This window comes from Ursus americanus, chromosome 13 (assembly GCF_024610735.1).
Source record: "Ursus americanus isolate L20-20 chromosome 13, mUrsAme1.1.p, whole genome shotgun sequence".
NCBI classification, from domain to species: domain Eukaryota; kingdom Metazoa; phylum Chordata; class Mammalia; order Carnivora; family Ursidae; genus Ursus; species Ursus americanus.
The window spans coordinates 46,784,952-46,797,927 of record NC_142139.1 but is presented as its reverse complement, the minus strand read 5'-3'; the positions used below and the strand labels follow the sequence as shown (position 1 = coordinate 46,797,927).

The following is a 12,976-nucleotide window of genomic DNA, read 5'->3' as shown; positions in this document are numbered from 1 at the left end:
CAAATATTATTCATCAGAAGTAATTTTTGCTTCCCTTACACCTTATGATATGCTCTAGATTCAACTTATTCTTGATTACATCATTCATCAGTACTCCACAAAGAGAAAGATATTTGCACAATACACAGCTTCTTTTGTTCATAAACATAAAAGCAAGTAACAGTTTTCCCCAAAGTGTCATGAGATAATAATTTAATAAACGAACAGATCTAATTATATTTCTCATTAAAAAACATGGAGACATTTTTTAATGTTGATATGACTATGTTTCACAGGAGTGGGTCTACAAAAATTTGCTTTATAGCTACTGGAGAAACCTCACAAAAGTTAATAATTTGTAAGAACATTCTCCCAGCTTCCTGCCAGGCTCAAAAGACAGAAGCTTCATGTCAACGTATATGGAGTTATCCTCTGGTCAACCTCCTCCTAGGCAACTTTGGACAAGTTAATTAACTTCTGTGTACGTTAGTTTCTTCCATCAAATGAATACAACATAATACAATGACTAATGAAATAATCATCGTGAACTACAGAATCTACCTTACTGATGCCTCTCTCTTCCTTTTCATTCCCTCTGGCATCTTTCCAGTCAAGGTTCTCCATCACCTTAGGTCAGATGTTTTTCAAATACAATGAAGAAAAAAAAAGAAAAAAAACCTGACTTATTTTTGATACTGTCATACCTAACACTACCATTATAGCAGTTTACTTATGATATATATTCCCCCCAGTCTATATATTACCTTTTAAATAAACCATATGTTTATATGGAGGAGCTCACTGCTTAGAATACTGTACTAAATTTTGTAAAGTAAATAACCTCATTATCATGATATGCTTATAGTCCAATTACTCTCTTTTATAAACATTCAAAGTGTCATAGCTAAGAATTCTCTCAAAGTGATAATATCTTGGGGAGTTCATGTTTTGTGTGTATAGTCTCATGATGTTTGACTGCAAAAGCAGCATTTGACCCAGACACATGCTGAAACCTGGTATGGCTTAACCACAATACTATACTCCTGCCATCCTGAGGACACTGCCTCTAGAGGACAGTCTGAACAGAAACATCACTGAACAGGAGCAAAGTGCCAAGTTTAGTCATGCTTTACTTCAAAAATTCCTTGCTACTTTCCTACATGAAAATCATGTTTTAGAGAAGCTGTAATAAAGAGGACTTGCTATTAAGATACACTTACACACATGACTATTTCACATGGCTTTCTGTCCAAAAATAAACCTTTATGTGTTAGAATTAGCTACTGAGATATGGTAGCGACCTAGCTCTCACCCCAAGGCAGAAAGGCCACTCTCATGTTTTTTGGGGTTGGTAACATAAATGAATCATAAACTTCATTGGCTACAGTTGGGTAAATTATAATCTATCTGAAATTTAATTCCTATACTTCTTTTTAAAAATTTTTTATTATGTTATGTTAGTCACCATACAGTACATCCCTAGATTTTGATGTAAAGTTCCATGATTCATTACTTGCGTATAATACCCAGTGCTCCATGCAATACGTGCCCTCCTTAATACCCATCACCAGCCTATCCCAATCCCCCAACCCCTCCCCTCTGTTTGTTTCCCAGAGTCCACAGTCTCTCGTGATTCATTCCCCCTCTGTTTACCCCCTCTTCATTCTTCCCTTCCTTCTCCTACCGATCTCCTTACTATTCTTTATGTTCCATAAATGAGTGAAACCATATGATAATTGTCTTTCTCTGCTTGACTTATTTCACTTAGCATAATCTCCTCCAGTCCCAACCATGTTGCTGCAAATGTTGGGTAACCGTTCTTTCTGATGGCTGATTAAATTCCATTGTATATATGGACCACATCTTAATTCCTACACTTCTGAAATAGTGGTAACGTGCACACAAATAGAATACCTATTACACTCCATTGAGGAAAATAAACAACCAAAACTAGTAAATTGATGTTTTTAGCAAATACTTTTAGAAAGCCTTCTACTAGATGTTGAATGAAAGCACTGAACAGAAGGAATCCACATGACCTTTACTTCAAAACAGAAAAGTCGAATTCTTTAGTATGATGAGAAAGTGTATGAACTTATTTAGCTACCATATTATTTCAAAATGTAAGACTATGCCCCATTTTTTTCAAAGAGAAGGCAATTATTAAAACACCTGTATGGGAGTTCCTTTGTGCCGGGCGCAGATCTAAGCACTTGCAGGTATATTAGGTCATTTAATTCTTATGACTATCTTACGAAGTAGGTGTTATTATGACCACTTTAGATAGGAAGAAACTAAGACATGAGAAAGTTAAGTGATTTGCACTGAGATCATATAGTGAAAAGGCGGTAAAGAAAGATTCCAGCTCTGGATATCTGGCTCCAGAGCATACACACGTAAGCTTTAAATTTAATGTATTTATTCATTAAGTAGCTGACCTGAAACCTCTCATGGATATTAATGAAATGGTCAAATGGCTGCTTATATCAATTTATTAATATAGTTTCTTGTGCAAATTTTAAAATCATACAGAAAAATACTAGTTTAAAATAATTTTTTACTCTCACTTTCATAAAACCATTTATTAAAACTTTACATCTGCATCCTAACAGAATTTTCATTCCTTCTAAATTTAGTTTGAGATACATTACTTTTTTGAATCTGTGATACTGTACATTAGTGATGTTGATTTTTCATTTGTCTTGTAGGTTCTTTATAAAATCGTTCACTATTTACTTTATAAACTCATTTTTTACAATATTATGACAATATCCAGCACTTGCCGTTTTGAGATCACACATCAAGGGATCATTATTAAATCTGTGTAAAATATAAAGCTGCCTAACTCCTTTATGCCAGTTCCATCACGCGACGCTCATAAGCATTCCAAGCTAGCACTGCTTGAGGTCATTTTTGCATTATGTTTCTTACTGAAGAGTATTTTTAGTTTTTTTAAATGTAAAATAAGAGAGAACCTCATAAAATATGTGAGGAGAGCCAACTCCTTTTCTGGTAGTTATTTTTGGCAGAAACTAAACCTTGCCTGATATATAATTTTCCTAACATTTGATAATCAGAAAAAAATAATGCACACTATACACAGAGTTAGTTATAAGTTAGTCAATGAATTTCATCATCTTAAAGGAAGACACCTGGCGTAGTGAGAGTGGTTCTATAAGTAATACCAGAACCAATGAAAATCTGTCATCTGAAAGACAGCTATATTTCTTCAAAATGAAAATGTTGATCTGGGACCCCAAATAAACTGTCTATACAGTTTTCCACAGAAATATTGAGGTAGTGGATTAATTATCATGATATACAGCCAAATGAAATGTCCTGCTGCCTATTAAGAAACACAGGTTTACAACAGTTTAAGAGACAGCCACTCCATTCTCACTCCACCTCCCTGTCCCACTCCCCTACGCAACATATAATCCCTTCTTCTTTTCAATTTATTTGCAATCATCAATAACCACCGATCTGAGAAGCATACATTTCTCCAAGGGATTCCAAAAAAATGCCTAGATCACTCAGTCCAAGAAACTGTCAATAAACTACGTGGCAGCTCCTGGCACTGAGTCAGGTAATTTAAACATCTTCTCAGTAGCATTCTATCTATTTAAGTCCCAAGCCCCTTTGTGCATTTTCTCCTGTTAGGAACAATTACTGCCATTATTTGGGGGGTATGTACTGTGTAATGAGCAAAGAGCTCAATATTTGATATCTATTTGTTCTAATACTTGTAAAAAGTTCAGATGCTGCTAGAGAGACAGAAGTTCGAACAGCTCAAGTGACTTGTCCAAAGCCTCCAGGTAAGAGGCTCCAAAATCTCTACCCTTTTTACTTTGTACCCTGACTCTAGATATTTACTATTTGGGGCTGTATTCTAACCCAATCTTTGCACCTATCTTCTCCCTTATTTAAACAGTACACACCTTAAAGGAACTTTACACTAATATAAGAACAGCTTTATTTTCTAATGTGAAAACCAGGCCGATAAGTACACTTTTTAACAAAATTTGTGATTATCCATATGGTAAAACTGATCATCTCTTGCAGTTGCTAAAACTTGGAGTCCTCGGTCTCTTGTTTTCCAGGACCAAGGGGGACTGGTGCTATGGAAGTAGCAGTCTCTGGAGAGTTGAGAAGTTGCTGGTAATACTAGAAACCAACTTCTGTGACCAATTAGACAACAACTCTGATGAGCTCCAAGGGGACTATGCTTAGTTATCCCAGCTGTAAAAATGCTCAAGGGACTATGGAGTTAGGGAAATGAGTGTTTAAAGTCAAGGAAAAAAAGATTCCTAGGGGATCTATGGAGAACCTTAAGCTGCCTTCTTTTTGAAAAAAAAAATAAACAGTTGGTTTGGAGAGAAAGCTTCACACAGAATTAAAAACATTAACCTACAAGTAGTTTTTAACTCTTTAAAAGTTATAAAAGCTACCACACATCCAAATGCAAAGGTACTAAGGTCTCTAGACAACAAAATACCATAAAATATCTGAGACTGGCTAGTTACTCATCAGTGTCCTCTCTTCCAGGAAACACAGCTGGACCACATCTCCCAGCCTCCCTTATAGTTACACATGTGCCTATATAAGTGACTTCAAGCCTTACAAGTATGGAGAAACACCAGTGATGTATGCCATTTCCACACCTTACTTATAAAAACCTCCCTTAAGACCTGTCATGATCTTTCCCCTTGCATCAAGAGTCCCTGTTGGATGACAACAGAAGTTTTCTTTTGAGGGTCAGACAACTGAGCCACAAAACAGAGGGGACTGGATCCTTGAAACACTCCTTAGAAGGGAACGATCCACTAAGTATTCAAGAGTATTTGCTTTAGAATTCATCCAAAAGAGAAATAAATTTCTACCATGTTTGAACCATTATGTTTTGTTTGGTACAATGGCCAGCATTACCTTACCTCATATAAATACACCATCATTAACTCAAATAAATACAAATAACTCATATAAATGCATTGTCTTAACACATATAAATATCTTAACTCATATAAATACTCAGTGAGACCTATTTGTGAAAAATCTTCCACAATGAAATTCTAAGTTCCTTAAGGAGAAGTAGGTAGGGCTCTGAAAATATCTTGACCTCATAGTACTATGTCCATATCCATAGTATGATGGATAAAATAAACCTTAGAGTTCCTCTACCTACTTAAACACATTTATTGAAAACTCACTTTATGCTAGTATGCCAGGCACTATTCCAGGTTTTCTAGACATTGGAGTAGGAAAGATAAGCTCCCTGCTCTCATGGATCTTACAACTAGTGGGTGGAGACAAACAATAAAAGGATGATGAAGAAAATCGTCAAATAGTGATAAATGCTGCATTCAACAAAGATTAAATGAGACTGGTGTATTATGCTAAGTGAAATAATGAAATAGGCCAGTCAGAAAAGACACATACCATATGATTTCAGGCACACGTGGAATTTGAAAAACAAAACAAATGATTTGGGGGGGGGGGAGAGGTAAACCAAGAAACAGACTCTTAACTACAGAGAACAAACTGATGGTCACCAGAAGGAAGGTGGGTGGGGGGATGGGTGAAATAGGCAGTGGGGATTAAGGAGGGCACTTGTGATGAGCACCAGGTGATGTGTGGAAGTGTTGAATCACTATATTGTACACCTGAAACTAATATCACACTGTATGTTAATTGGAATTTGAATAAAAACTGAAAAAAAAAAAGAGAGACATGTGATGAAGAATCACAGGATAGTCAAGGAAGATCTAAGATGTGATACGGAGATGAGAAAATTATTTTTTATATTTTCACTTATTTTCTAAAGGAACAGTTCCGTTATATCATTTTGTTAGATATATATTATATAGATGTATATACATGTTATCTAATAATACACATAACACACACCTATACATATATATTATAAATATACATACATGTGTATATATATATACATACTATATATATACGACATATACATTACCTTCTATATATTTTTATAATATGTTATGTTTGTCTTTGTGTAAAAGTGAGATAAGACTAGTACATCTCTAAGCCAAAGGAATATAATTACGAAATATTTTATTAAAAATTCTTAGCTATTTATACAACTTAGAAACAAAATCAACTAAGCATCATAGTACCTTAAGAATCAAAGACAGTATAAAACATATTTGGAGTTGTTCAGTACCTATGAGTTGGAGACCACTAATATCTGCTCACATTTCAGGACACAAATATCGTATGATGGAAATATAAGTCTTCAAAGTAATTATTTGTTCTCAAAAAATACTGCTAAATAAATGGAAAATTAAGTCTAGAACCCACCTACTTGTAGTCAACTGATTTAAGTACTCAAAAATTTCACTGAATAGATTGCTTAAGAAAAAAAATAATTCAATAAAAATTTATGTTGTAATCTTTTAAAAATAAGAATTAATGAATCTTTATTTCCCTAGGAAGAAGCTCGGATATACTCAAAATCCTTGATTCATAGACTTTACATCCTAGCATTTGTGTGTGGTGGTAGGAAGCTGGGGTAGGGGGAATGATTATCAAACAAATAAGAATGTCACACAGAGTTAAGTAAATTGAAAAGTAATAAAATAGGATACAGGATATAGAGGGTAGAAGGTCTCAACGCTAAGATAACATTTCAAAGACCTTGATGGAGCAAATGTCTGAACCCTACAGATACATAATGGGGAAACAGGCATTTCACAATACAAGGACAGCAAGAGCAAAAGTCAAACGCAGGGGTGGCCTTGGCATGTTTTAGGAATAGACAGAAGGTTAGTAAAAGCTCTCAGAAGACCAGAGGGAATTAGTACATAGAGACAGTCCATGCTGAAATCATGTAGGAAAGCTATGGTAATGATTTCGGATTTTATCCTGAGTGACATGGGAAGCCACTGGAGGGTTTTTAGCACTCACAATGTATGCATCATGAATTTAAAACATTTTTCTAAAGCGTTTAATGTGAATATATATTACGTTTTGATAAATATTTATGAGCAATTCCACATGACTTAAAACAGAAAAAGATGTTTATTACAGCTTGTATCAAGAGGTCGTCAGCAAACAAGGGCATCGTAGCTTGTCTTGATGGACACACCATAGGTAGAGTGATGCTATGTCTATTCTAAGTTATCGTTCATGGGTACACTGGCTGTCCAACTTAATTTACTGAAAAATCCCACCCCATTTGTGTGAGACACACACGTACACACACAGAGGAAATGACTTTGATTTTAATCGACGTCTCGGATCCTACCTCTAATGGTTCATTTCTAGATTTCACTCACACACTACCACCACAACTGCTACTTTTCCAGTGATGAGTATTACAACTTAGCTAGACAATAATCTTTAAATCAAAAAATAATTACATGTTATCCCTCTTAAGTTACTAACAAAAATAGTAGGTATTAATTTTATGTGTCTAGTGTATCACTTTTTCCTCTTCCTTCAAAGATAAAGATATTCATTTCAGCATTTATTTCCAAGGACTTCAATGCTAAGACATTTAATTTAATGTTTATTGTCAAGGGCTTTATGTGTCAACCCTGGCACACCAGATAATTTCATTGCTTTAGCTCTGTCTGGAGGGCACTATGGGAGAACTGACTGAACATTTGCGGTGCATTACTCATTGCCCAGGGTCAGCAGAAACAATTACTGAATAAATTGAAAGAAGTCTAACAGATTTTTCTTTTTCCTTCATCTTTCCTTTTTTTTTTCTTTGTTTGGACTAGTAAACCTTAGACACCGTATCATCAAATGAATAATTTGAATTACTAAGACACAGTCAAACACACGTTACCTCATAAGGAGACTCCTTCCTAATACCCTCACTTCTGTCAATGCTCCAGCATTTTTCATGACCTTCTCAGTCATCTGCAAAGATTTATTTACATAATCAATTGAGCAACTCTCTTAGAAAGCACATTCTTCCTACATTAATACCAACATTTAGTACTCTATCAGTCCATTAAGCTTTCACTTTCCTCAAACTTCAACTACTTTCTCTGAACTTTTCTGTTAAGCGTGTATGTGTATGCATATTAATTTATTACCCCAAGTTTAAATCAGGAAAATAGAAGAGCATTAATCAAGATACACTTAGGGAACCTTATGACTGGTTTAATATAATCTGTGATGTCAGTGCCTGTGTGTATGCACATACACGCACACACACAAGCACTTAATAAATTGAACATGTCTTCAGATATAAACAGTTTAACTTCCATAACCTGGAAGTGACATTGCATCAATTCACCTTCAGCAAAAACAAAAACTTATAAAATGAGCCAAGCTCGCAGTGACAACACAGTGACAGGGGATTTACCAATACTCTCCCACTTCCCTCTGATGCTCCCACACCACCGTTGTCCTCTCCTGCTGCTGCTTGCAAGTCTTTTTTCCCCCTTTCAATCTCTTTTCCATGTTAAAGCCAGAGCAAACTTTTAAAAGAAAACAGAAAAATACACACCTGATTTTATCAGTCCCCTGCCACAAATCTTTCAGTAAACTCTTTTCACCCTCATGAGAGTGTTTACACTCCTAACCACTGCACCCACTAGCTTCTCGTCCTGATCTTTTCACACTCTCTGCCCCCCAGTCTCTGTAGTACTAGATCTCTAAAGCTCTTTATGGTTATGGAAAAGTCAGACTCTGTAACTCTCTCCTGGGTCTTCACTGTTCCCTTCTCCTAGAAGAACGCTCACCCCAGGCTGGCTAATTCTCTGAACTCCCCTTGTGAAGGTGAGAAGTTCTTGTAAGATGCTCCTGTGACACCAAGAATGTCGCCTGTCGTGGAACCTAACCACACTTTACAATAGTTGCTGATTTAACTCTCTAGGTGAGTCCAAAAGGGAATATGTCTCCCTTTTTCATCAGTCTTTCCCTTGCTTCAAAATGCCTAAGCTATAGTCAGTACTTAATACATGCACGAACCACCGAACTATTAATCTTAGTTTAGAGAGACACTGTACAAGGACCACCTGTTGCCAATGTTCTCTCCCTTCCCAATTCCACAGTCACCCCTTGCTACCAGCAATTATATGTAGGATCACCAGAATAAAATGAAAAGACAAGGAACAGAAGAGGGATGGAATTATACTAAACCTAGGCCAACAGTAACTGTAGTTAAGCATTATATTTAGTTTGGATCTCCTAGAAGTTGGGACAAAAAAGTTATGGACAAAACCCTCTGGGCAAAAAATTTTTTAACTTTCTATCTGTATAGATAGATTCCAAAAGAGGAGCCTGGCAGATGAAGAATGCTGAAATTCTACTTCGGAATTGTAAGGTTCATTCAACTACTTAATTATTTAACAAGTATTTATTGACTTGCTTCAATGAACCAGGCATTGCTATAGGAGCTAGTTATATGGCAATGATTGGGACTGGCAAAGTCCCTGCTCCCTAGAATTTACATTTCTAGAGGCAGGAGGGGCTTGAGAGTGGACAGCAAGAAAAATAACAACAAACAAAACAACTTTAGATATCAGCAAGTACCGTAAAGACAATACCAAAAACTAGAGTGACGTAATGGACAGTGGTGGTTGGGAACAGGGAGCTATTTTATCTTTTTTTTTTTTTTTTTTTTTTTTCAGGGAGGCTATTTTAGATTGGGCAACCTGGAAAGGAAGCTCTGAGAAAATGACATTTGAGATCAGGGATGAGTAAACACAAAGAATCTAGCCAAATAAGGGTGGGGGAGAGCTTTACAGGTAGAGGTGATATCAAGGGCAAAGATCCTAAGGTGGGAAGAACCTAGGCATGTTCAAGAAACACAAGTCTCCCATCCTTTTTGGATGGGAGAAAGTGAGAATGCTTGAGGGGGAAAGTGGTACAAATGAGGTCAGAAGAGCAGGAAATATTCCTGCTAAAATGTAGCCTTTTTAAGGGCAATGGGAAGACACTGGACTTTTTAAATAAGCAATTAACATGATCCAGTTATGTTTTAAGATTATTCTGGTAGGGATGGTGGGGAGGGAGAAGGGATTCTAAGAGGTTGCCATGGAAGTAGAAAGACAAGTTAGGACAGAGTGAGGGAAGCCATCTAGGTTACAGCAAACAAAAATGGCCTTTTGAAACCTAAACTGTGATACTTAGAGGGGTCTCTGTAATCAACTGTTTAACTTCTTCAAAAGATAAAAATTCTATCTAAAGTACCATACAGGCGATTAGTTATGCGGCACTGGTTGCTATAATAATTTAGTAAATAGTTCTGACCTCCTGTAAGTTATGTGGGTGCCTAAACAGATTTCCAAGGAACAAGGGGTCAGATTATAAAAATATGCAGGGTATTTCAGTAATGACTTATTAAATATCCTAATAAAATGAATACTTATTTTGACAAAGCACCCAACGAGAGAGTAGCATTAGGAGGCCACAGTTTATAACATGAAACTATAGAAAGAATATATGGCGAGTTCCAAGCTGTCTGTGTGACTCAAGAAAATCATTTAAATTCCTTGCAACTCAATTTCCTCACCAGCATAGAACAGACATAACAAGGTCTGTCCTGCCCACCTCGGAAGAGAGCTGTGAGAATGAATGGAGGATAAATGTGAAAGAATTCTAGTAATATAAAGCATTATATATATAAATGCAAGGTTGTGTATGCAAGTACAGTGACAGGCCTGGGAGGATTTTTAGGGGTTCATTTAACATAATCTCATTTCACAGTTGTGGGAACTGATGTCAGAGAAGGTGAATTAGCATGGCACTGCTAACACTAGAATCCAGATCTTACTTTTACATAATAGAAAAAAATTTGAATAGTTTCCAAATTCTCTACAATATAAACCGTAGCATTAATATTTTTAAACAAGTATTCTAAAGAACACAAAGATACTAAAAGGGAAAAGTAACTTGGAATTCATTACTAATGATGTATGATGTTTGTATAAACCAAAAATCATGTAGGATTAATTTTAATCTCAATTCCATGATATATGTGTCTTAAAACAATGACTGCTCTCAGAAAAGCATGTAATTTTCATAATGCTAAATGGTCAAGCTCTTTCCACGTAAGGACACAAGCAAGTACCTCTACCTGGTTTTTGGCACTGAATTATATTGAAGGCCTTCAAAGATAGCTTAATCTTTAATATAATCCATATTAATACTGTTTCTAAATAGTATGTCTCAAACTTCTTATTATCCCAAATTAGCTTATACCAGAAATTTTTTGCTATTTAGGTGAATATTTATTTCTGTATTTCATGTAAAAGTTAAAGAACTGCATGACTTACTATAACAAAATTCTGATAGTTAACAATGTTAATCCTAATTTATCATTAGAATTGCTAATATAAATATTGGGGGGTTGATGTATGCTGGCTCCTACTTTATACCCTATTCAGTTTCATCTAAGTTTATCTAGCCATAGGGGGGTAAAAAAATCTTCCCAAGGTGAAACAATTATTCACTGATTCTGAACTTAATAATATTTGCCTATATCTGCATTTTTGTACTTTTTATTAATTCGTCTCTTATACAATCCAGAAATACTTATAAAATGGCTGAGATCTTAGAGTCAAGGAGCTGGCCACATTAAAATCACAGGAAACGAGATTCAGGCAAAAGAAACAACTAGAAGGGAGACTCCATGGCTTGGTCTGTTAAATGAACAAAAGGAAGATCATGGCAGCTGAAGTGGAGTCGAGAAGGAAAGTAGAACAAGGTGAGCAAAGAAGAGCAAGCCTCACCTGGTTCATACGCAGCTTTGTAGGGAATACAGATTTTATTCCAGGTGCAAGAGGGAGTTACTAAAGAGTTTTAAAAGAAATGACATGGTCTAGGTCATATTTACAAGATAAATCAGGCTGCTATGTGAAAATGGCAAGACTTGAAGTAAAGGGAACAGTGGGAGTCAGCTGGAATAGTCCAAGTGAGATGATGGAAGCTTGGTTCAGGATGGTAATGGAGATGGAGAGAAAAAGCATGAATTCATGATTTAAAGGGTAGAATAAACAGGATTTGATGAAGAATAATGAGTTTTGGGCAATGTGAAGAACCAAAGATAATTTGTAGCTTTAGAGTTTCGATATCTTAATAGATGGTAATCCCAAAGATGATGAGATGAGGAAAACTAAAGAACCATAGGTATTTGTGGCCTACTCAATTAGTTGGTTGGTTGGGTTTATTTTTTGATGGTGGTTGGGAGAACACTCAGGAGTTATATTTTGAGTTGACAACATCGACATCAATATATCTAGTGGGTAACTGAATATATAGTCTTGAATTTTATTATAATCAACCAGTGGATGTCTGGTTTGGGGGGTGAAATTTTGTAAGACTTTTCACCTGCTCATTAAGTGTTTATATGTTAATACATATAAAAATAATAAATGATCAAGATGATTATGATGATGAGGAAGACTATATTTTGATTTATACTGTAATGGGATAAAGATTCTTGAAATCAATAAACAGATGGGATAACAAGAGATACAAAATCCCATTTTCTCTCCCTTTTGATCTAAGCCATTAATAATACACACTAGCAAAAATTTAAAAAGTAGTCCCACAGGAATGTAAAATAGAAATCCACTTATATTTTACAGTAAAGTTAGCTTAAACATCCAGAATTCTGCTCACAGAATCTTTTAAAGAACTTGCAAAATAACTAGTACCTCCTCCAAATGTATAAACCTAATAAAAGTTCAGGTGAACTAGGTGTTTGTCATTTGACTTAATGTGCCTTTGTAAATAGAGTCTGTTCTTTAAATGCTTTCAGGATCACAAACCTCCTGAGATAGAAATCTCCTTTCTTTTACATCTTAAGAGAACTCAAAGATCAGAATCAAGAAAAACTAAATAGTAACCAAGACACCAATAACAAAACACATCAAGCAAATCAGACATCATCTCTGATTTCCTTTATGTATCCTCTTCTCTTGAAGGCCACGGTCTGACATCTGTTATTCTCTGATGCTTATAAACTAGATATCTTCATATCAAACTAGACAGATGCATATGTTCATAT

At 35.6% G+C, this 12,976-nt stretch overlaps 1 protein-coding gene across 22 annotated transcripts in view; it reads right to left on the bottom strand.

The window, feature by feature from the left end:
- Nucleotides 1-12,976, bottom strand: part of RAPGEF2 (Rap guanine nucleotide exchange factor 2) — a 231,494-nt gene that overhangs the window by 53,901 nt on the left and 164,617 nt on the right. For 12 of the 22 annotated variants that reach the window (XM_045798708.2, XM_045798712.2, XM_045798718.2 and 9 more), the window contains one exon: nt 541-606. The exons of 9 other annotated variants lie outside the window; for them this stretch is intronic. In XM_045798708.2, the coding sequence (XP_045654664.1) occupies nt 541-606 (66 nt within the window). Of the gene's footprint in view, nt 1-540; nt 607-7,798; nt 7,873-12,976 lie in introns of those variants that run through there. One more of the 22 variants, XM_045798722.2, reaches the window with a different exon arrangement.